The 22,539-nt window shown below is 38.3% G+C and overlaps 1 protein-coding gene across 1 annotated transcript; it reads right to left on the minus strand.

The window, feature by feature from the left end:
• Positions 1-3,152: 3,152 nt before the first annotated feature.
• LOC144971978 (transforming growth factor-beta-induced protein ig-h3-like) lies at positions 3,153-20,755 on the minus strand. Its single transcript, XM_078913058.1, has 8 exons — positions 20,647-20,755; positions 18,727-18,885; positions 14,108-14,240; positions 9,805-9,895; positions 8,827-9,016; positions 7,783-7,890; positions 6,135-6,248; positions 3,153-4,068 (listed from the first exon to the last, which is right to left on the minus strand). Exons 2-8 carry the CDS (start codon positions 18,872-18,874, stop codon positions 3,941-3,943), a joined length of 912 nt encoding a protein of 303 aa, XP_078769184.1. The 5' UTR covers positions 18,875-18,885; positions 20,647-20,755; the 3' UTR covers positions 3,153-3,940.
• Positions 20,756-22,539: the final 1,784 nt, after the last annotated feature.

A 22,539-nucleotide genomic window follows, 5' to 3' on the forward strand; every position in this document is an offset into this window, starting at 1 on the left:
TTTTTGACTGGTTCTATTTGGATAGGTTTTGTTCCAGAGGCCAGATCTTGCGCAACCGCGGAGTAATAGTGCGTATTGTTTCCCCCACTGCTCCGGAAGATCGAGTGTTAAGGGTTACGTTGAATCTCTAATGGTTCACTGGAGATCAATGACGTAGTGCCCTTTTGCTACACGATCAACCAATGGCTTGAAAGATTTTGTTGATAACAAGGACTGGGGTTGTTAAGCCAAATACCCTTCGTTTTCAGTGACAATGAAGCAATGGAATAAATGAAAGTAAGGGTTTGATTCGTTTTGGCATTGGGATATATATAGGGATTAAAGCATATAAAGACTTCCGAGAAACATTCTTTGAAACGTTGTTTACAGGATGACAACTGGATCCGAAGTTATGAAACATGAATCTAAGCATTTTCAAAAGAGTGGCCAAGAATCGCCTTTTCATTTCTCTCTCTGTCCTCCCCTCTCTCTCTCTCTCTCTCTCTCTCTCTCTCTCTCTCTCTCTCTCTCTCTCTCTCTTTCTCTCTCTCTTTCTCTCTCTTTGTGCGGCTATTTGGTCTTGGAATGACGCTCGCCATCGGTCCGGAAGGTTCGAGTCCCACTGAGTGGCGCATTGTTGAGTCCTTGGAAAAGGCTCTTTACTCGCATTCTCTCACCGCAATCAGGGTAAAATGAGTACCTGGTCGTTAACTGTGTTGTCTCTGTCGGGAAAACAAAATTATAATATAGGCGCCATGACTCGTCCTACTTGTCAAGTTTGTTGTTGGCTCGAGACTCCTTATAAAGCGCTTTGACATGTTAGTGGAAATTGCTCTATATAAATGCTCTCTCTCTCTCTCTCTCTCTCTCTCTCTCTCTCTCTCTCTCTATCTATCTATCTTTCTATCTATCTATCTCTCTCTCCATTTTGGCAAAGGACATTTCGTTGCAGCGGCCAATTAATCTTGTAGTCTTCGTTGTTTTCTCATCTAACTCACGATTGATTTCTACATTGTTTTGGTCATGTGGCCTTCATGTGGTCTCCGGCATTGATCAGAGGTAAAGAAATAATTATGGAGTGCCAAACGTTCATTGTAATAAATGATAAAATCACACCCACAACTACAAGCGTTATATAATTTTAGAGGATCCTGGTATTTGTGTGTTTTGGAATTCAGAATGAATTCCCAATCGGTGCGCAAGCTGGCGAGTGCGAGGTCGAACAAAGTTCAGATAACAAAAGGCAAGAATGCAAAACAGTATTTTATTATTCCACCCTTCCCATAGAAAAACCCTATAACTTCTTAGTAAATACGTAGAATGATCGTTGAATCATTATTCAATGCTTTGAGCGCGTTGAATAAAAATTCAGAAAAGTGAGTGGAGCAGGCACCTATGTTGGTAACAACAAGATATGAAGTGAATAGAAAAGTGCCAGAAGACAATAGAGAATGAAAATTTTTCGCGGCGGTGGTGGGGTTTGAACCTGCGACCTTATTGGTACGACAACTCCGCCTGGCAGGTGAGAGCGTGGCTCTACCGTGTGAGCTATCAACGAACACAAAAATATTCGTTTCAAACTCAAAGTCATTACTAGATCCCTCTCTCACCCACTTCTTGAGACCGCCGATTCGTTCGTACACCACCATCGCGAATAATTTTGACCAGCAGTTAAGCTTAATAGCCAATATTCTCAACACAAACATATAACATAGAAACGATTGAGACATTGAGTATGCTCCGGTGTATGGGGTGAATTTTTAATTCAGAAAAGTGAGTGGAGCAGGCACTTATGTTGGTAACAACAAGATATGATATATATATATATATACATATCTTGTTGAATAAAAATGTATTCTATCGTTGCAGAAAATTTTCCCACTTTTTATTGGTGTGTAATAATTTAGGATTCTTTCACGAGTTTGAAGTTATTAAATGAGTCATTTTTATCGCACCAAATAACCCACGAGCTTGTGAGTGAAAAATTTCTTCAACGATTGCAGAATATTTTCGCTTATTTTATTGGTTTAAAATAAAGTGTAAAAGAGTGCTGATTTGAAATTAAAACTAATCTTTTGGTGCGCATTTATACAAATCCAACGCTTTTTTCATTTTTTTTTTTTTTTGGGGGGGGGGGGGGGGGGGGGGTCAAATTGTCATTCAAGCAGATGGAGAAAAGCACAAATTGGCGAATCACAATGCAATCGATCACGAATTATCTAAGAATCTTACTTTGAGGGTGGAATAAACGTTTTTTCATTTCTTTGTATTTATTCAACTCGTTATGTTTTTTATCGTACAATAATACATACTCGCAAGCTCGTAGTGTTATTTGGCAATATAAATATATCTCGTTTAATACATACAAATAAATAAAAGAATTGTATAAATGTCCGCTAAATTGGCAGTTAAAAATAATCTTTCGGTGCGTAGGAATAGAAATCTAACGCTTTCTTTGTTGGTTCAAATTGTCATTCAAGCAGTTGGAGAAAAACACAAATAATGGCGAATCGAAGTACTACTACCATACAATTTGTCACGTTAATGATCTGACATGGAGGTGTGGGATAAACGTATTCTTTCATTTCTTTTTATTTATTAAACTCGTTATTTTATATCATGCAAAAACACATACTCGCAAGCTCGTAGTTTTTATTTGGACATTTTTTCCTTCTAAAATTAAACAATACAAGCTTCATTGATTTGTTCTCCTCTCCATATAGGACAAAACACACTTTAAAAATGTACAATGATGGCACCATAGGGCGTTCAGAGGCTGTAGACCTACGAAAATGTACGTTTACTGATTGCGTTATGTAAAATAGGTATTCGATAAGTTTTTCAACTTTTAAGTTAAAAGGCAATGATATTTTTCATATCTCGTGTGCCAATGCACTTTTTAAGCTGAGGAACAATCTGCAAGGTTAAACCATTAAAAATATGAGTATGACATTGTTTTTTTTGTTGTTTTTTTTTTGTTGTTGTTGGAAATTGGCCTAGCACTGTCATGTATCGTAACTAAATGTTGAAAGAAAACTTTAAAAGATAAAAGAGAAAAAAAAAACAACAAAAAAACAAACAAACAAACAAACAAAAACAAAAACAAAACAAATAAACAAAATACCCCAACCCCAAATAAACAAATAATAATGAGATGAAAATGGCACAACCAAGAATGGTCCAATAGTAAATATATTTATTTTTCAATAGTTTTTTAACTTCAGTCTTTTAAACGAATTATAAATTTAAGACATACATCACGCCATTGAAATGATGGCAAATTCTGTCACTAAGCATTTTTACTCCTCTCATACGTTGAAGCTTTGAAAAGTCGTATTTTCTAATAAAACACTAGAGGCTAGAGTGAAAACAGAACATTGTAAAACATACAAAAGCAAATATGAAAAGATGGTAAACAAAAAATCATTCAAACTAAAAAGTAGTGTAAAACTATGATTATTGTCATTGTCACGGGTTTAATGAAAAATGTAAAGATAACAATCATGAACATAATCTGTGACAAATTAGGGAGCACGCATTGGTGTAAAATATGAACCAGTGTAAGCAAAAAAGAACGAAAAATATTACAAGGGAAAAAAAAACACATCCCAAAAATTCAGCCTGCATGTCGTTGCAGGCGGACTTTTGGGATTAATTTTTTCCTCTATTTTTCTTTCTGCTTTGTCAGCCAGCCACTATTTCATTCACACCTTTTAAAAAATTCTAACGTCATCTGTTGATGTTCTTTTTTTATTGAGTGAATGGATTTTAAGCATTATTGTCACGAGGATGATTATAATTCGTAGTTTAACTAACTTTCGCAAAACCAAATTACCCTCTATTTTATCAGATATATTCACGCATTTGAATTCAACTTACATAATCGTGGTAAATTTTAGAATTAAATATTTTGTCAATATTGCATGTCCTATTCTCTAAGACATATCAATATGATTCAAACCTATCCTACAACAGTGTCCGGAACTGCGTAAGCTTTCGGTCTGAGCACCTTGTCTATGATGTGGATGACTCCGTTGGTGGCAGGAATATCAGCAATTATGACGTTGGCATTGTTGATCAAGGCGCCCCCTGGTGGAAACAAATCATAGTGTATAACTCTAAGATGTGGTCAATGGAGTAAAAGAAAAATAAGTACAATAAATCTTAGATCCCACGATGATTTAAAATTGTTAGCATCTCCTAAAGCTAAACTTAAATATTTTGGCGTTAGGTCTCTTATGACGATTTGGAATGATCTCCCTCAATCTGTGAGATTTTCGAGCTCAATAGACATTTTCAACCCCCCCCCCCCCCCGAAAACATATCTTTTCAGAAAACATTTACTTAATTGAATTTTAAATATATTGTATGTGACTTTTATAATGATGATGTATTGATGCCCGTATTTGGTTGAATTGGATTTGAAACAATGACCTTTTTTGTTTTTTTTAAAGCGCTTTGAGGTTTGGACGAAAGGCGCTATAGAAATATGATGAGGATGATGATGATGATGATGATGATGATGTTGATGATGATTATTATTATTATTATTATTATTATTATTATTATTATTATTATTATTATTATTATTATTACAGAGCTCGCTGGGTTCTAGAATGCTCTCGGTAGAAGCCAAAAAGCGTGCTAGAATCCGAGCGTATCGAAGTCCGATGCTCATGAGAGGTAACTACTAATTATATCCATATTGTTTCGAGGTTAATTTATATTCATTCGATTATATTTTTAAAAAATGCATCCTCAACTTTAAGACCATATTGTTCTGTTTATCAAAGAGGGATTACTACCATGTTACACGGGCAGTTTTTAGTCTTCTTCTTTAAATATTAATATTGTTATGTGTTTTAGTTACTTTGTCAAAGCGTTTTTAACTGGTGCAGGATAGAATACGCATTGCTAAAACCGACAATAAAAATAAAATTCCCTTTATTCATTCTCAGGGAAGAATTTGTCCTAAGGGTCTATTTGAAGGGAAGACTAGAATAACCTAGGAGTCAGACCGCCGCAAAGTGAACTAGGGCGAGGTGACTCGCTAAAGGACACACAGAGCGTTTGGTAGTGGAACTCAGTACCTTTCGGATACGAAGCAAACATCATAATCATCATACCGCTGAGCCACGGTGCCACCAATAGATCAAGAACATTGATGACACTTTACTTAGTAAATGAAGTATAATCGAGTATAGTCGCGCTCTGTAAATTTCCTCCGTGTCTATGTGTTTTACATATTCAGTATTGCTTTCGGACTATTGTAAAACGTTTTGAGTATATAAGGTAGATATTGCGTTATATCTATTTATTTTTTTAAAGTAATAGGACGATAGTCTATCGCAAAGTACTCTCCACCACACCTAACAGACCCAGCTACCCAATCACTCCTGGACTGACGGAGGAGGGGGGGGGGGGGTCGTCAGAAAAAAAATCTCGACTTCGCCCAGACCGATCATAGCTTTGCATGTGAAATGGGTATTTCACCAACTGAGCTATCGGAGCCCCCCTTCCCCCCCCCCCCCCCCTTATAGGAGCTCACGTTTTATTGTCTATTTTAGATACGCATGTCTAATGTCAGCCGTTTTTATTTTAATGAATATTACATGTATTTCCGTCTTGATATAAATGACCCAAACTTACTCGTATGTCGTTTGCTTTTTAATAACAGATTTTAAAAACAACATTCCATGTCTGGCACAAGGCCTTTAATTGTGTTTCTATCTATGAAAATACACACAATTCTAAACCAGTTTAAACATAAGCATTTATATAATGCAATATCCACTAACCATGCTCAAAGCGCATTACAAGGGTTCCCTGACCAACAGCAACACTTAACATGTTGGAAGACACATAACGTCTGTTAAGCTATAATGCATTTTTTTTCCTCCAGAGACAAGGCTGTTAACGGTAAGGTACTTATTTTACACCTTAGCACGTCAGAGAATGTGATTAAAGAGCCTTTTCCGAGGAGTCAACTATGAGCTGCTAAGAGTGGGATTTGAACCTGGGACTTTCTGATCCGAAGTCAAGTGTCATACTACAAGAACACATAGCCGCATGTCTGATCCCAATCCTTTGCTATAAGAATTATAGATAAGCCATTTAATAATTTATTACTTTAACCCTAATTTTGTAGAACATACCATTGGCAAGCAGAGATACTGTGAGCGTCTCTCCCTTGTCCATTGTGGTGTAACTGTTATTCTTGGCTCCCGAAGAGTATAAAACCTTTGGCAATATGTGGTACAGTGTAGTTTCTTGTGAAAAGAAAACAGAAAACATTCATTTTAGTAACGTAGTTTATACCACTCATGAAATTTGGACGATTTTTGAGAGAGGTTTGCACTAAATGTGATTCTTCTTTCTTTATGCCCTTCCACCACACTATCATAAGAAATCGTCGCCTCGGCATTCCACGAAGGAATATAGATAATTCATCAAGCAAGATGTCTGATGCCAACAGGAATAACCCATGTTGTCCAAGTGAGCAAATTGGGAGTTAATAATCTTGTTCAAGGAAAAAAAAGAAAAATAAAGTGCCTGAAGCAGGGCTCGAACCCGGGACCTTCTGGGTCATAGAGCAAGCCTTAACCACTCGGCCACTTCGCCCCCCCCCCCTCCCCCCTAATTATGATTGGTTGATTTTAAAAATTGCCAAATCACTTTGAATTTTAGCATAGTACAAACCTGCCTAGGTGAAAATTTAATAATTTGTAGGTTTTAGGAGATAGACATAATCAACAATTTATCCTCACAGTGATTGAATAACACTTCAAAATCCTTACTAAGTCGTCTAGTATCAACTTTAGTTTTCAATAAGCTTTAATAACTTAAATATGCTTTTGAAGTTCTGAAGTTTGAGTAAAAATTTCGTAATTATACTAATGTTTCGTAGCAGTCGGCAGCTCTGATAGTCTGAAGTACTCGATTACTGTCAATTTTGAGATAGTTATAGATCTTATGGAAGGTGTGTGTGTGTTTTTTTTTCTTGTTTTTTTTTTTTTTGGGGGGGGGGGGGGGGGGGGCATATTTTGTATTATCCATAACACTTTACATTTAATAATATTTTTGTTGACAAACTGTTGTTGCAACAGACGGTACTTTGTTACATCAGCCGTTCAAAATTTGCAGTAACCAGTTAACTGTCGTACTCTAAAAAGCCACATATTAAAATGTTTTGATAGAAAACTCATCCTTGAAATTTCAAGTGATTTGAATGACACTCATCTTGGTTAAAAACTCTCAAACCTGGGAAATGGCGAGTCCCTGGGTTGAGCTTTTACCAAGATGGCTGTCATTTAAATCGATCGATATTTGAAAGACGATTTTTCTGGCCAAATGTTTAAATACGTGACTCTGCAGAGTACCACACTAAAACTAATATGATTCAGTAGTCTGATGTCACGCCGCCAGGCAACGGCGGCCATCTTGGTTCTAAACAAAGAAAATCTTTACTTTTTATTCTTCATGCTGGCTAGAACTTTTCATTCCCTTTTCATATGCCTTTTGATCAGAATGTGTAAAAGTCAAAACATGATCAAATTTATGTGTTTTTTTTTCCCTCTGGATACCCTTTATGCTCGCCAGAGAAATATTTCATACGGGCGACCGCCATTGTTCCGATAGTTTAGAGCCAGTGTTGCTAAGTTACCATGCGTCATTATGAAGGAAGTGACGTTACGACTATTGAATCCTATTGTGCTTTAAAGATCTGAAAAAGTCAATTTGATAAATATGCTTTATAAAACTTGATCCCTTGTAGACTTCTATTTTGCACGAATCATTTATTACCTCTGGTTTCCAAGTTTGTGAAATCAGGCTGGAGGCCTAGAGCTTTAAGAGGTGCCAATACTTCTTCAAAAGCTTTGTCTGTTGGGGCAAATAAAGTTCCCGAAGTGGCTGGAATATAGAAGGGAAAAAAAGTTTTTTTTTAAAATGGTTGGTTATGATATCAAACAATATTATATTCTCTTTCATACTTGGTGAAAAATAAAAATATCTGCTTTTAATATAAATATATTTTGAAAACCTTAACAGAGATTTGAATGAATACCTTGAGATTGCCATCGTGATAAAGTGAGAACAATAAGAACTGCTCAAAGACGTGTACTTTTCTTCTTCCTGCCTTAAAACCAACTAAGCCAAAATTGAGTCAATGCACATTTAACGCGTCCCTTCCCTCCCGCAAAAAGAAAAAAAAGCCAACCCCCCCCCCCCCCAAAAACAAAAACAAAAAAAAACCAACAAAACCCCCCAACAAAAAACAAAAAGTAACAAGCAACAAAAAACAAAAAGAAAACAGAAAGAAAAACCGAAGAAACAACAACAACAGAAATATATAAAACGAGTAAAAGAAAAAAAAGAAAGAAACTAGGGTACTTTCTAAATAAAACAGAAATTGACTCATACTAGACCTAACAATAAAATAATTGTAGCATTGTATAGCGCCTGGATCAAGTTCTAAACCACGATAGCAAGCTACATCATATACATTATTTATTTATTTATTCATTTATTTATTATTTACTTTTTAAAATTTTGCGATTACGATGAATTCCAATAACGACAAAACAAAAGGAAATAAACTTTCGTCTCGACCGACGTGTACCTTTTACATGTCTGATAACCCAGATTCGTGTGGGCTCAAGGTTGTAATGGAAATACTCTCAAACCAACGCAAAAATATTGCCCATTACAACAATTTTAAAACAAGCCCATAATTGGAATCAGTTATCAGACCTGCTTATATTTACACCTAGGTCTCAACAAATGTAGATAATTAAAAAAAAACAACCTAAACAAACAAACAAACAACTGAGATTCGATGGTACTCACTTTCGAGGAGCTTCTGGAATCCCACAGCGTCAATAATCTGTTTAAGGGTTTTGTGTATATCTGACTGGGACACCAGTTCATAGAGGTTTCCAAGAGGAGGGAGCATCACCCGATCAATGAGATGAACGATCCCGTTAGAGGCCATGATATTTGCCTGGAGAACTTTGGCTCCGTTCAGTGTGATGTACACCTGGAATTTGAATGAGTATGGAGATGAAGCAGGATTTAAAATATCAACTACCAGAGTATATTATGGTTTATCAATGAAAAAGAAGAATAAAATGAAATATTTTTTTTTTAATTCGAACAATTGGGTAATACAAGAATTGGGGGACGGGTAGGGGGTGGGGGGGATTGAGCAATTAGAATGACGGCACCTTATTGTCAATTTTAAGTGTTTATCAATCCATAGCTGTGATTTGGGTAGCCGGGTCAGTCAGATCAGGCAGAGAGTACCGTGCGACACACATCATCCTTTCTAAAGGGTAGCAAGCAATTGCTATTGTCCGTTTAATACAACATAAACGGGATAAATTCCGACTCCATGGATATTATGGCTATAAAGGACTACTTTTTGGTATCATTCCATAGCAGATCCTTTCTCGAATGAATATTTCAATACATTTACTTTGCATTACTAATCGTATATTGCGTTCTAGCAATTGTGGGATTTTCTAAGTCAGTATCACTTTTACTGAAAACAGTTGACAAGTATTTTGAAAGCTTTGATGTGGTAGCTTGGCTCAGCGGTACGGTCTTTGGTTCGTACCCAAAAGGTACCGAATTCGATCACCCGCCTTGGGCAAGTCACCTCCCCCTAGCTCACTTTGCGGCGCTGCACTGCGGCTGACGCATGGATTATTCCAGTCTTCCCTTGGAATATACCCTAACGACAAATTTCCTCATGGGGATAAATAAAGGGAATTTTTAAAAAAATAATTATGAGAGCGGTTAGAAGAAAAATAGGTAAATACGTACCGCATTGTTGGCATCGTCGTATGTGTTAACCCTAACACTGGTGCCAGGGAGTTGAGTCTTAATCAGCATATCGTCAACTGCATCTTGGGCTCTGGAAATGTACAATAATGATTCAGGAACAGCTTCTCGTACACATATTATTACATAGAGTTTGCAATCGTTTTTTTAAGTGTCCAAAGTCATCACCTGGCGTTGCTCATAATGTAGATGGAACGAAATTGACGTCACTCAGTTCTTTTGTTATTGACATTTTAATGGTTACTTCTCACTAAATTGTATCAACCCCGTGTGGTGTCCGGGGTCCCTCAACTGAGAGGGTCAAGAATAGCCCAACGCCAAGCCAGCGTGTCGTAAAAGGCGACTAATGGTGTGTGATTCCTCCATCTTTGAGTCACCTGGTCCTCCAGGTTGGGGGTTGGCAAAGGGTTAACACCCCTTTCCGTTAAACTCTAACCGTTACAGAAACACAGACAGACAAACCAAATCCTTTTTTTAGCTTGGGCGACCGAAGAGTTTCTGGAATATCAGAATTTATGAAGGACAACAGACAAAGCCGAAAGGACTCTGCTGACCCGATGACGTCTTCGCCAAACAAGCAGCTTCGAATTGCGTCGTGGAACGTTCGCACCATGTATGAAGCAGGAAAAAGCTCTCAAGTTGTGACTGAGATGAGAAGATACAGGCTGCATATACTTGGAGTAAGCGAAACCCACTGGATACAATCCGGACAGAAACACCTCAAGTCTGGGGAGAAGATTTTATATTCAGGGAGAGGGGACGGGATTCATACACAGGGAGTAGGAATAATTCTAAGCAAGTTTGCCCAGAAGTCACTGAGAGGATGGGAACAATGCGGAGAAAGGATCATCATGGCGTCCTTTACAACACGGAGTAAGAAGATCAGCATGAACATTGTACAGATCTATGCCCCAACAAATGATGCAACAGATGAGGACAAAGATACATTTTATGGTCTGCTACAACAAGTCATTGACAAGTTGCCAAGGAAAGACATCAACATATTGATGGGAGATGCTAATGCAAAAGTGGGACAGGATAACGTAGGCTATGAAGGTATCATGGGACGTCATGGCATGGGAGAAATGAATGATAATGGTGAGAGATTTGCAAATTTCTGTGCATTCAACAGTTTGGTGATTGGAGGATCAGTGTTCCCCCATAAGAGGATCCACAAAGCAACTTGGGTCTCACCAGATGGTATGACAGAGAATCAGATTGATCATTTTTGTATCTCTCGTAGATTCAGACGTTCATTGGAAGATGTGACAGTACGGAGAGGGCAGATGTTGGATCAGACCACCACCTGCTATTGGCAAAGCTTAAGCTCCGACTCAGAAAACACGGGGCCAGATCACATACAAGAAGAAAATTCGAGGTGAATGCACTTGATGGGGAAAAGAATGAGGAATTCAAACTACAATTGAGTAATAGATTCCAACCTCTTACTGAGCTCGAGGAGGACATAGATGTAGAGTCACATTGGGCAAAGATCAAGGAAGTCTACATAACAACTTGCCACGAGGTATTGGGGGTAAAGAAATCAGAACATAAAGAATGGATAAGTCCAACCACCTTGGACCTTATTGAAAAGAGGAGAACAAGGAAGGAACAAGTGAATGCAAGCCGAACAAGGGCTTCAAGACTGGATGCACAAGAGCAGTATCGAGCCATAGCTAAGGAAGTCAAAAGATCTGTGAAGAAAGACAAGGAAGCATTCATGAACAGACTTGCAGAGAAAGCAGAAGCAGCAGCGACTGGAGGACACATGAGGATCCTTTATCAAACTACCAAGACACTTGCTGGAAAATATGGGAAACCAGAGGTACCAGTCAAAGACAAAGATGGGAAAACTATTTTTGGAAAAGAGGCTCAATCTGAACGATGGAGGGAACATTTCAACTGCCTTCTGAACAGACCACCACCAGACAACCAGCCAGAAATTTTGCCTGCAAGGAATGAGCTACCAATTAGCTGTGATCCACCATCGATAGCAGAGATTGTGGGTGCCATTAACAAGATGAAAAGGGGAAAGCTGCTGGACCAGACCAGATTCCACCGGAGGCTCTAAAAGTTGATGCGGAAAGAAATGCTGAGGCCCTGCACCCACTATTTGAGAGAATCTGGAATGACGGGATATTCCCAAAGGATTGGAAGGAAGGACATCTTATCAAGCTTCCAAAGAAAGGGGACCTCAGTAATTGTAATAATTATCGAGGCATCACTCTTCTTTCTATCCCAGGAAAGGTTTTCAACCGTATTATTTTAGAGAGAATTAAGAATGCAACAGATGCTAAACTGCGGGACGAACAGGCAGGTTTTCGAAAAAACCGTTCAACCACCGACCAGATTGCCTCTCTGCGAGTCATAGTGGAACAGTCTATAGAATGGAACTCTCCTCTTATTGTCAACTTTCTGGATTACGAGAAGGCTTTCGACAGTATTGACAGAGCAACATTGTGGAAAATTCTGGCACATTATGGACTCCCTGAAAAGATAGTAAACCTCATTAAGGAAATGTATGAAGGATCAAGTTGCAGGGTTGTACATGAAGATCAGCTTACTGACAGCTTTGAAATTAAGACTGGTGTCAAGCAGGGATGCTTGCTCTCTCCATTCCTGTTCATCCTTGCCATTGATTGGCTAATGAAGGAAACCTCCAAAGGGAGAAGAAATGGGATACAGTGGACCCCCTGGACACAGTTGGATGATCTGGATTTTGCAGATGATCTGGCTCTTTTGTCCCACACCCAGGACCAGATGCAAGAAAAAACCACAATTATAAACAGCCTGTCGGAATCAATTGGTCTAAGAATTCACCCTGCAAAGTCAAAGGTCTTGAGGATAGGTACGCATCAAAGGGAGCAGATCAAAGTTAAAGATCAGGAACTCGAAGATATAGACACTTTCTGCTATCTCGGAAGTATAATTGACAAGGATGGAGGCACGGAAGCAGAGGTGAAAGCACGAATAGGAAAGGCACAGGCTGCATTCACATCTTTGAACAGAGTTTGGAGAACTAAAGATATCTCCCTTCAACTAAAGCTAAGACTTTTCAACTCAAACGTGAAGTCTGTCCTACTGTATGGATGTGAAACTTGGAACGCATCACAGGCATGTATAAGGAGGGTACAGATTTTCGTAAACAGGTGCATGCGTAAGCTACTCAGAATAAAATGGATGGATAGAATAAAAAATGAAGAAGTATGGAAAAGAACACAACAGAAACCAGTGGGAGAGGATATAGGAAGAAGACGATGGAGATGGATTGGACACACGCTTAGAAAGAATGACTCAACTATAACAAAGAAAGTATTGGACTGGAACCCTCAGGGCAGAAGATCAAGGGGAAGGCCACGAGGAACATGGAGAAGAATTAAAGAAGCTGATATACAGAGAAGTGGTAAGACCTGGAATGAGATAAAAAAGTTGGCTCAGGATAGAGAAGGATGGAAACTGTTTGTCTGTGGCCTATACCCTGACCCAGGGTGAAAAAGGCAATGATGATGATGAAATTGTATCAACCAGACTGCAAACTTTCAATGTTTGGCATAGTTATGTGTGTTGGTACGATATATACGGCTGGCAGGTGTTGTGAGCATTTTACCTAAACGCATAGCATCAGTAGGAGCCGTTAAAAATCAATACTCTCGCGTATACATAATATTCTCATAGGCCTGTGCCTATATGTTTTATCTAAAATGAAAAGTGAGTTCAGACTACCAAATCTTGAAAAGAAATTAAAAACCAAAACATTAATACTCCACTCTCATAGCTTGTTCCTTTAAGCTTTGTTAGAGGTGAACTTTTCGGAATTGTCTATTGTCGAATTTGACCATGTTCTTCTTGACCATTCATTTACGTAACATTTCTTTAAAGATTTGATAGATTGAACTCACAATTCATATAAGATAAAAAACTATAGACACAGACCTATGAATGCAATGCAATGTTCAACCAGATGCTCATCAATCTCCGGACATGCACGTGGAAGACCCCACCATACCCCACTAATTTAGAGTAGCTGCCGTTAGAAAGGACATTGACCGTAGTCTTTTAACTCTTACTGGTACATAATCCAGGAAGCTTCTTTCCCGCCACCAGGATCCCTTTTGTTTGTTTTGTTTTGTTTTATTTTTATTTTTAATGTTTTGTTTGTTTTGTTTTGTTTAGTTCATTTGTTGATTTTTCCAACTCGACCTCTCGGAATTGCATACCCCTTTCGAATCTGAATCCCGGATCCACTTTCAATTGTTACGATTAAAACTGTGAGTGGATAACTTACCTAAATATGCCTGTGCTCGCGTGGAAACTGAGGACGCCGGCCAGAACGCTCTGGTTTGTCGTCAATGTTTTAGCCAAGCTGTCAGGGAGTGCGGCAAATGCTTCGTTACTTGGGATGAACAGGGTAAGATAATCTATGGAAAAGCGGTATACTCAAATTATTTACATTAAAAAACAAAAACAAACTTGAGCCTTTAATCAGTTACTTGTTGTACTCTGGAAAAACAAGTCTTAAAATCTTGGGCCACAAAACTTGTCCTTTCAAAGATCAATCGATTTAAATGAACCTCATCTTGACAAAATTAAGTTTTTGCCAAGATGAAGATCCTTTATATCGATCGATATTTGAAGGACGACTCTTCTTGCCAATTGTTGAAATACACTTCCTAGAGTACGGCAGTTAACTGGTTAAACAGCGCAATATTCACGGAATGTGCTCTAAGCGCTTTACAAAGGGACACAAGCCAACAGCAACACTTGACATGTAGAACGAATCATGACGACGAGTTGTTACAATATTGTTGTTATATCAGCCACTGACAGTTAGAGATATTATTAGTAATGTTAAACTGAAAAGCCCCGTGTGGTGTCCGGGGTCCCTCAACTGAGAGGGTCAAGAATAGCCCAACGCCAAGCCAGCGTGTCGTAAAAGGCGACTAATGGTGTGTGATTCCCCCATCTTTGAGTCACCTGGTCCTCCAGGTTGGGGGTTGGCAAAGGGTTAACACCCCTTTCCGTTAAACTCAAACCGTTACAGAAACACAGACAGACAAACCAAATCCTTTTTTTAGCTTGGGCGACCAAAGAGTTTCTGGAATTACAGAATTTATGAAGGACAACAGACAAAGCCGAAAGGACTCTGCTGACCCGATGACGTCTTTGCCAAACAAGCAGCTTCGAATTGCGTCGTGGAACGTTCGCACCATGTATGAAGCAGGAAAAAGCTCTCAAGTTGTGACTGAGATGAGAAGATACAGGCTGCATATACTTGGAGTAAGCGAAACCCACTGGATACAATCCGGACAGAAACACCTCAAGTCTGGGGAGAAGATTTTATATTCAGGGAGAGGGGACGGGATTCATACACAGGGAGTAGGAATAATTCTAAGCAAGTTTGCCCAGAAGTCACTGAGAGGATGGGAACAATGCGGAGAAAGGATCATCATGGCGTCCTTTACAACACGGAGTAAGAAGATCAGCATGAACATTGTACAGATCTATACCCCAACAAATGATGCAACAGATGAGGACAAAGATACATTTTATGGTCTGCTACAACAAGTCATTGACAAGTTGCCAAGGAAAGACATCAACATATTGATGGGAGATGCTAATGCAAAAGTGGGACAGGATAACGTAGGCTATGAAGGTATCATGGGACGTCATGGCATGGGAGAAATGAATGATAATGGTGAGAGATTTGCAAATTTCTGTGCATTCAACAGTTTGGTGATTGGAGGATCAGTGTTCCCCCATAAGAGGATCCACAAAGCAACTTGGGTCTCACCAGATGGTGTGACAGAGAATCAGATTGATCATTTTTGTATCTCTCGTAGATTCAGACGTTCATTGGAAGATGTGACAGTACGGAGAGGGGCAGATGTTGGATCAGACCACCACCTGCTATTGGCAAAGCTTAAGCTCCGACTCAGAAAACACGGGGCCAGATCACATACAAGAAGAAAATTCGAGGTGAATGCACTTGATGGGGAAAAGAATGAGGAATTCAAACTACAATTGAGTAATAGATTCCAACCTCTTACTGAGCTCGAGAAGGACATAGATGTAGAGTCACATTGGGCAAAGATCAAGGAAGTCTACATAACAACTTGCCACGAGGTATTGGGGGTAAAGAAATCGGAACATAAAGAATGGATAAGTCCAACCACCTTGGACCTTATTGAAAAGAGGAGAACAAGGAAGGAACAAGTGAATGCAAGCCGAACAAGGGCTTCAAGACTGGATGCACAAGAGCAGTATCGAGCCATAGCTAAGGAAGTCAAAAGATCTGTGAAGAAAGACAAGGAAGCATTCATGAACAGACTTGCAGAGAAAGCAGAAGCAGCAGCGACTGGAGGACACATGAGGATCCTTTATCAAACTACCAAGATACTTGCTGGAAAATATGGGAAACCAGAGGTACCAGTCAAAGACAAAGATGGGAAAACTATTTTTGGAAAAGAGGCTCAATCTGAACGCTTAACGATGGAGGGAACATCTCAACTGCCTTCTGAACAGACCACCACCAGACAACCAGCCAGAAATTTTGCCTGCAAGGAATGAGCTACCAATTAGCTGTGATCCACCATCTATAGCAGAGATTGTGGGTGCCATTAAAAAGATGAAAAGGGGGAAAGCTGCTGGACCAGACCAGATTCCACCGGAGGCTCTAAAAGTTGATGCGGAAAGAAATGCTGAGGCCCTACACCCACTATTTGAGAGAATCTGGAATGACGGGATATTCCCAAAGGATTGGAAGGAAGGGCATCTTATCAAGCTTCCAAAGAAAGGGGACCTCAGTAATTGTAATAATTATCGAGGCATCACTCTTCTTTCTATCCCAGGAAAGGTTTTCAACCGTATTATTTTAGAGAGAATTAAGAATGCAACAGATGCTAAACTGCGGGACGAACAGGCAGGTTTTCGGAAAAACCGTTCAACCACCGACCAGATTGCCTCTCTGCAAGTCATAGTGGAACAGTCTATAGAATGGAACTCTCCTCTTATTGTCAACTTTCTGGATTACGAGAAGGCTTTCGACAGTATTGACAGAGCAACATTGTGGAAAATTCTGGCACATTATGGACTCCCTGAAAAGATAGTAAACCTCATTAAGGAAATGTATGAAGGATCAAGTTGCAGGGTTGTACATGAAGATCAGCTTACTGACAGCTTTGAAATTAAGACTGGTGTCAAGCAGGGATGCTTGCTCTCTCCATTCCTGTTCATCCTTGCCATTGATTGGCTAATGAAGGAAACCTCCAAAGGGAGAAGAAATGGGATACAGTGGACCCCCTGGACACAGTTGGATGATCTGGATTTTGCAGATGATCTGGCTCTTTTGTCCCACACCCAGGACCAGATGCAAGCAAAAACCACAATTATAAACAGCCTCTCGGAATCAATTGGTCTAAGAATTCACCCTGCAAAGTCAAAGGTCTTGAGGATAGGTACGCGTCAAAGGGAGCAGATCAAAGTAAAAGATCAGGAACTCGAAGATATAGACACTTTCTGCTATCTCGGAAGTATAATTGACAAGGATGGAGGCACGGAAGCAGAGGTGAAAGCACGAATAGGAAAGGCACAGGCTGCATTCACATCTTTGAACAGAGTTTGGAGAACTAAAGATATCTCCCTTCAACTAAAGCTAAGACTTTTCAACTCAAACGTGAAGTCTGTCCTACTGTATGGATGTGAAACTTGGAACGCATCACAGGCATGTATAAGGAGGGTACAGATTTTTGTAAACAGGTGCATGCGTAAGCTACTCAGAATAAAATGGATGGATAGAATAAAAAATGAAGAAGTATGGAAAAGAACACAGCAGAAACCAGTGGGAGAGGATATAGGAAGAAGACGATGGAGGTGGATTGGACACACGCTTAGAAAGAATGACTCAACTATAACAAAGAAAGTATTGGACTGGAACCCTCAGGGCAGAAGATCAAGGGGAAGGCCACGAGGAACATGGAGAAGAATTAAAGAAGCTGATATACAGAGAAGTGGTAAGACCTGGAATGAGATAAAAAAGTTGGCTCGGGATAGAGAAGGATGGAAACTGTTTGTCTGTGGCCTATACCCTGACCCAGGGTGAAAAAGGCAATGATGATGATAAACTGAAAATCATTTCTTATGTTGAATTTTAAATAAACCCCAGCATCGCGTTATATATAATTCATCTACGGTCCCAATGCTGCGTGTTATGCTCTCTCTCTCTCTCTCTCTCTCTCTCTCTCTCTCTCTCTCTCTCTCTCTCTCTTTATCTTTATCTCTCTCTCTCTCTCTCTTTCTCTCTCTCTCTCACACACACACACACACATACTCTCCCTCTCTCTTCTCTCCTCTATATCTATCTATCTATCTATCTATCTATCTATCTATCTATCTATCTATCTATCTATCTATCTATTTACATACAAATTCATATATGTTTCTATCTATCTACCTAATTATGTTTCTATCTATCTATCTATCTATCTCTATGTCTATCTATCTATTTATATACCTATCTATCTATCTATCTATCTATCTATCTATCTATCTATCTATCTATCTATCTATCTATCTCCATCTATCTATCTATCTATCTATCTATCTATCTATCTATCTATCTATCTATCTATCTATCTATTATCTACTATCTATCTCCTCTCTCTCTCTCTCTCTCTCTCTCTCTCTCTCTATATATATATATATATATATATATATATATATATATATATATATATATGTCCTCTATCTCTCATGTTCACCCTCTTTCCTTCTTTTATTTTTACAGGCTCTACCCCCCCCCCCCCCTTAATTTGCCACTGCATCCTTTTGTCAACTATTTACCGAACTTGCAATCGTTTAAACTCGATTATCCAACTACAATAAAAACGATATTTAATTAATACTTGCCGGTCGTCAAACTTTTATCAAGTCCAACCTGTTTCAGCAAGTCGATGGCTGTGGTGGCCCCCAACTTTTGCGCCTCCTCCAAGAGATTCCCTCCCATCGCAAGGGAAATTCCACAGGCCACCAGAAGAATAAGTCGAAGAGCCATCATGAAGTTACAGTCTGTGTGGTTGATTAGAATGCGCAGGTATTCAAAAATGACCAGTTGTAAAAAAAAAACAAACAAACAAACAACAACAACAAAAAACCCCCCAAAAAACAAAACACAACAAAACAGAAAAAAAACCCAAAACCCCCCCAAAAACCCCCGGTATTATGTCGGGGTGATATTGATCAGGCCTGCCTACTCTTACGAATTTTAGCTCGGGCTGCAGAGCTGCAAATGTGTTTTTGACTCAATTAATCTTACTAAAAAGGAAATTGTTATTCAAAAAAAAAACAAAAAAACAAAAAAAAAAAACATACATGTTTAGGACCCTGGTACAATTTTTGATCATGTTGAGGGCAAATTATAGTTTGCATAGCTATTTTTATAATGGCTTTTCTTTTTTCCCCCTTGAAACTGCGAATTTCTGAAATTCCAAGTAGGAAGTCCTGATCTTGATGAATAAAAAATTTGAATTTTAAACTTAACTTATAAGAAGCAAGTTAGAATAAATAACTTTATTGACGAGAGTAAGTTTTCTTTCTTACCAGTTAACTGTCGTACTTTGGAAAAGCACATATCTAAATATTTGGCCAGAAAACTCGTCCTTCAAATTATATCAATCCATTTAAACGACCCCCATCACATCAAAAACTCTCAAACCAGGGGCCTCGCGAGGTCTTTAAAAAAGTCCCAGGTTTGAGAGGTTTTTTTCCAAGATAAGGGTCATTTAAATCGATCGATATTTGGAGGACGAGTTTCTGGACAAATTTTTAAATATGAGTTTTTCCAGAGTACAGCAGTTAACTGGCTAAACGTGAAAAAAAAACAACTCTCGAATTTCCCAATTCTGATCATTCGGAATTCTATTTTCTTCATCTAGTTCATTTCTAAAAGACGTAATACCAGAGTTAAACGGTGAGTCATAAAACAGTTTCATCATACTTTATTGTAGTTCGCAATGTTTCATAATTTATTCATTCGAGAACATATTTCAATTTCGTACTTTAAATGTCACCTGTCAAAATCACTCCACTGTTAAGAGCCAAATAACAAATCTAAGCATGTATAATATATAGAGCAATATCCACTAAACGTGTTCAAGGCGCTTTACAAGTTGCCCCAAGTCAACAGCAACATTTAGCATATACGACGAGACATGTGAGGAAGTATTACATTTTTATTTCGATAGACAAATCTGCCAATAACTAATTTTATATCTGAGTAAGTTAAGATACCGCAGGACTCAACTTTGCGCCGTTCAAAATGGGACCCGAACTTGAGCCCTACCGGTCCAAAAGTAAGCGTCATACCTCTAGACCACGAACCGCACCATTTTGGTAGTGTCGTGTTTGTAAAATCGTTTAATTCTTAATCACGGTATATTGCCGAGACTAGAGTTTGTTGTATCCAACAACATATTATGAAGGACACTCCAATATAACTCGTATCTTTTTAAAATATATATATGTATTTTGCGTTTCTGTGCAAGCAGTTTTAACATATATCTTAAAAATATAAACAAAAACACGGCTCTGCGTTGACCACTTAGATTTAATGATAGATACAGAAAAAGATGTCTTGGGCAAATGCACTTCTGAAAGATTTGGCAAATCATAATTTCGATTTGGCAAACAAACAAAAAATATCTATAGATATGGGTAAGATATTTATGCAACTTTCTAATTATGCATACCATTATATTTTTGCCTATGATGGAGATATACAAATAACTGAAGAAAACTAGCGAATACTACCATTGACTCACCAATTGACACCTATAAGAAAAATATTCCAAGCCCAACAAGGTATGATCCCAAGATGCAGTCGTCTATGAGGAATGACCAGGTATATGGTGTCTGACCCAGGTATAGTGATTCCACGCCATCGTAATGTGTTGCATAAGGCTGTTATCAACGTGACTTTGGTTACGCCTATAGGTCTCATGATTTCCCATCAACTCTGACTTCTGACCATCTCCCTGTGTCAACGTCAAGCAATCAAGGACTGCCTGATACTACTACTACTACTACTACTACTACTACTACTACTACTACTACTACTACTACTACTACTACTACTACTAATAATAATAAAAATAATAATAGTTATAATAATAATAATAATAATAATAATAATAATAATAATAATAATAATAATAATAATAATAAAATAATATATAATAATAATAATAATAATAATAATAATAATAATAATAATAATAATAATAATAATAATAATAATAATAATAATAATAATAATAATAATAATGATAGTAGCAGTAGTAGTAGTAGTAGTAGTAGTAGTAGTAGTAGTAGTAGTAGTAGTAGTAGTAGTAGTAGTAGTAGTAGTAGCAATAGTAGTAGTAGTAGTAGTAGTAGTAGTAGTAGTAGTAGTAGTAATAGCAACAGGGTTGGGAGTCGATGATAGACCGCCTTGCTCCTGGCTTTTAGGCGAAACTATTTATTTCAAATCATTGTTTCCCCTATTATTTATCTGACAATGGCCGCATACTTTACCTTATTCGTCAAGAGATCACTTCAAAAGATACAAAAGAAATTGCAAGCCCCTGTCAGATCTGTCTTATTAATCTCTATGTTAAAAGTGAAAACAGGATGATGTGATGTCGAGTTGGAGTATGATGGAACCCCGTCCTCAAGGGATCAACAGAATGTGTGTCACTGAGATTTCCAAGCAAATATTATTTGATTGGGTGTGTCTCTCCGTCAGGAAGTAGCCTGTAGATAAACTACGCCATTAACGTCTTATTATGACGAAAACATCCACATAATGACGGTATTAGATCAAACAGTTCAAGATTCCGTAGGTAAGATGCTACCGCCCCCATATTTATTTATCAAGCTCTGCTTAGTCGGAGTGTCTCATGCTTCTTACGGTACTTGTGGGTCACACGTGACGAACTTTATCAAATAAATGTTTGATAGCCGTCTTATATCGAGTATGCTGTCATAAGTTTTGCATAGATTAATATGATAGATTCATAAAGTAACATCGTTCAAAAACAAACATCTCCCCCCCCCCCCCCAAAAAAAAAAAAAAAGAGGAACGAAACACCCCCCTCCCCCCCCCCCCCCCCCCCCCCCCCCACACACACACACACAACCCACTAAAAAAAAACAAAAACAAATAAAACAAAAAACAAACAAACAAAAAAGAACAAAAACAAAAACACAAACGACGTCAAAAATCAGATGTTACAAACTTCAAAATGAGGTAAATGTATACAAGGTCAGGTTGCAAAATTTAAACCAGCAGCATTTGATAAAACAAAATGTCAAATTCAAATCAGTCCAATCCGATTTCTTCTTGAGCCATATTAATCATCGTGCCTTTTGAAGAAAATTACAACTCTGCCTTTCCTTATTTAGTAACCTTGAACATTTATTAGTCTGATTGACCGAATTTAGTGATAATTACTAATAATGGCTGGCTAAAAACAATACCAATGCAAGTGTTCAAACCAATTATAAAAATCTATCAGAGGGTTGTGAAGATATCCACGTCATGCACACGAGTCGTGGAACGGACTATAATAGTCTATTCTATGGATGTTGCTGGCACGAAGCAAAGACAATACCTATATGTTATGCTTCCCCTTTACCCCAACATAGTACCGGTCTTAGACTGTGGATCACAAGTGAAGCTCTTGT

Source organism: Berghia stephanieae, chromosome 4 (genome assembly GCF_034508935.2).
Source record: "Berghia stephanieae isolate SIO BIC M18660-M18661 chromosome 4, UCSD_Bste_1.3, whole genome shotgun sequence".
NCBI classification, from domain to species: domain Eukaryota; kingdom Metazoa; phylum Mollusca; class Gastropoda; order Nudibranchia; family Aeolidiidae; genus Berghia; species Berghia stephanieae.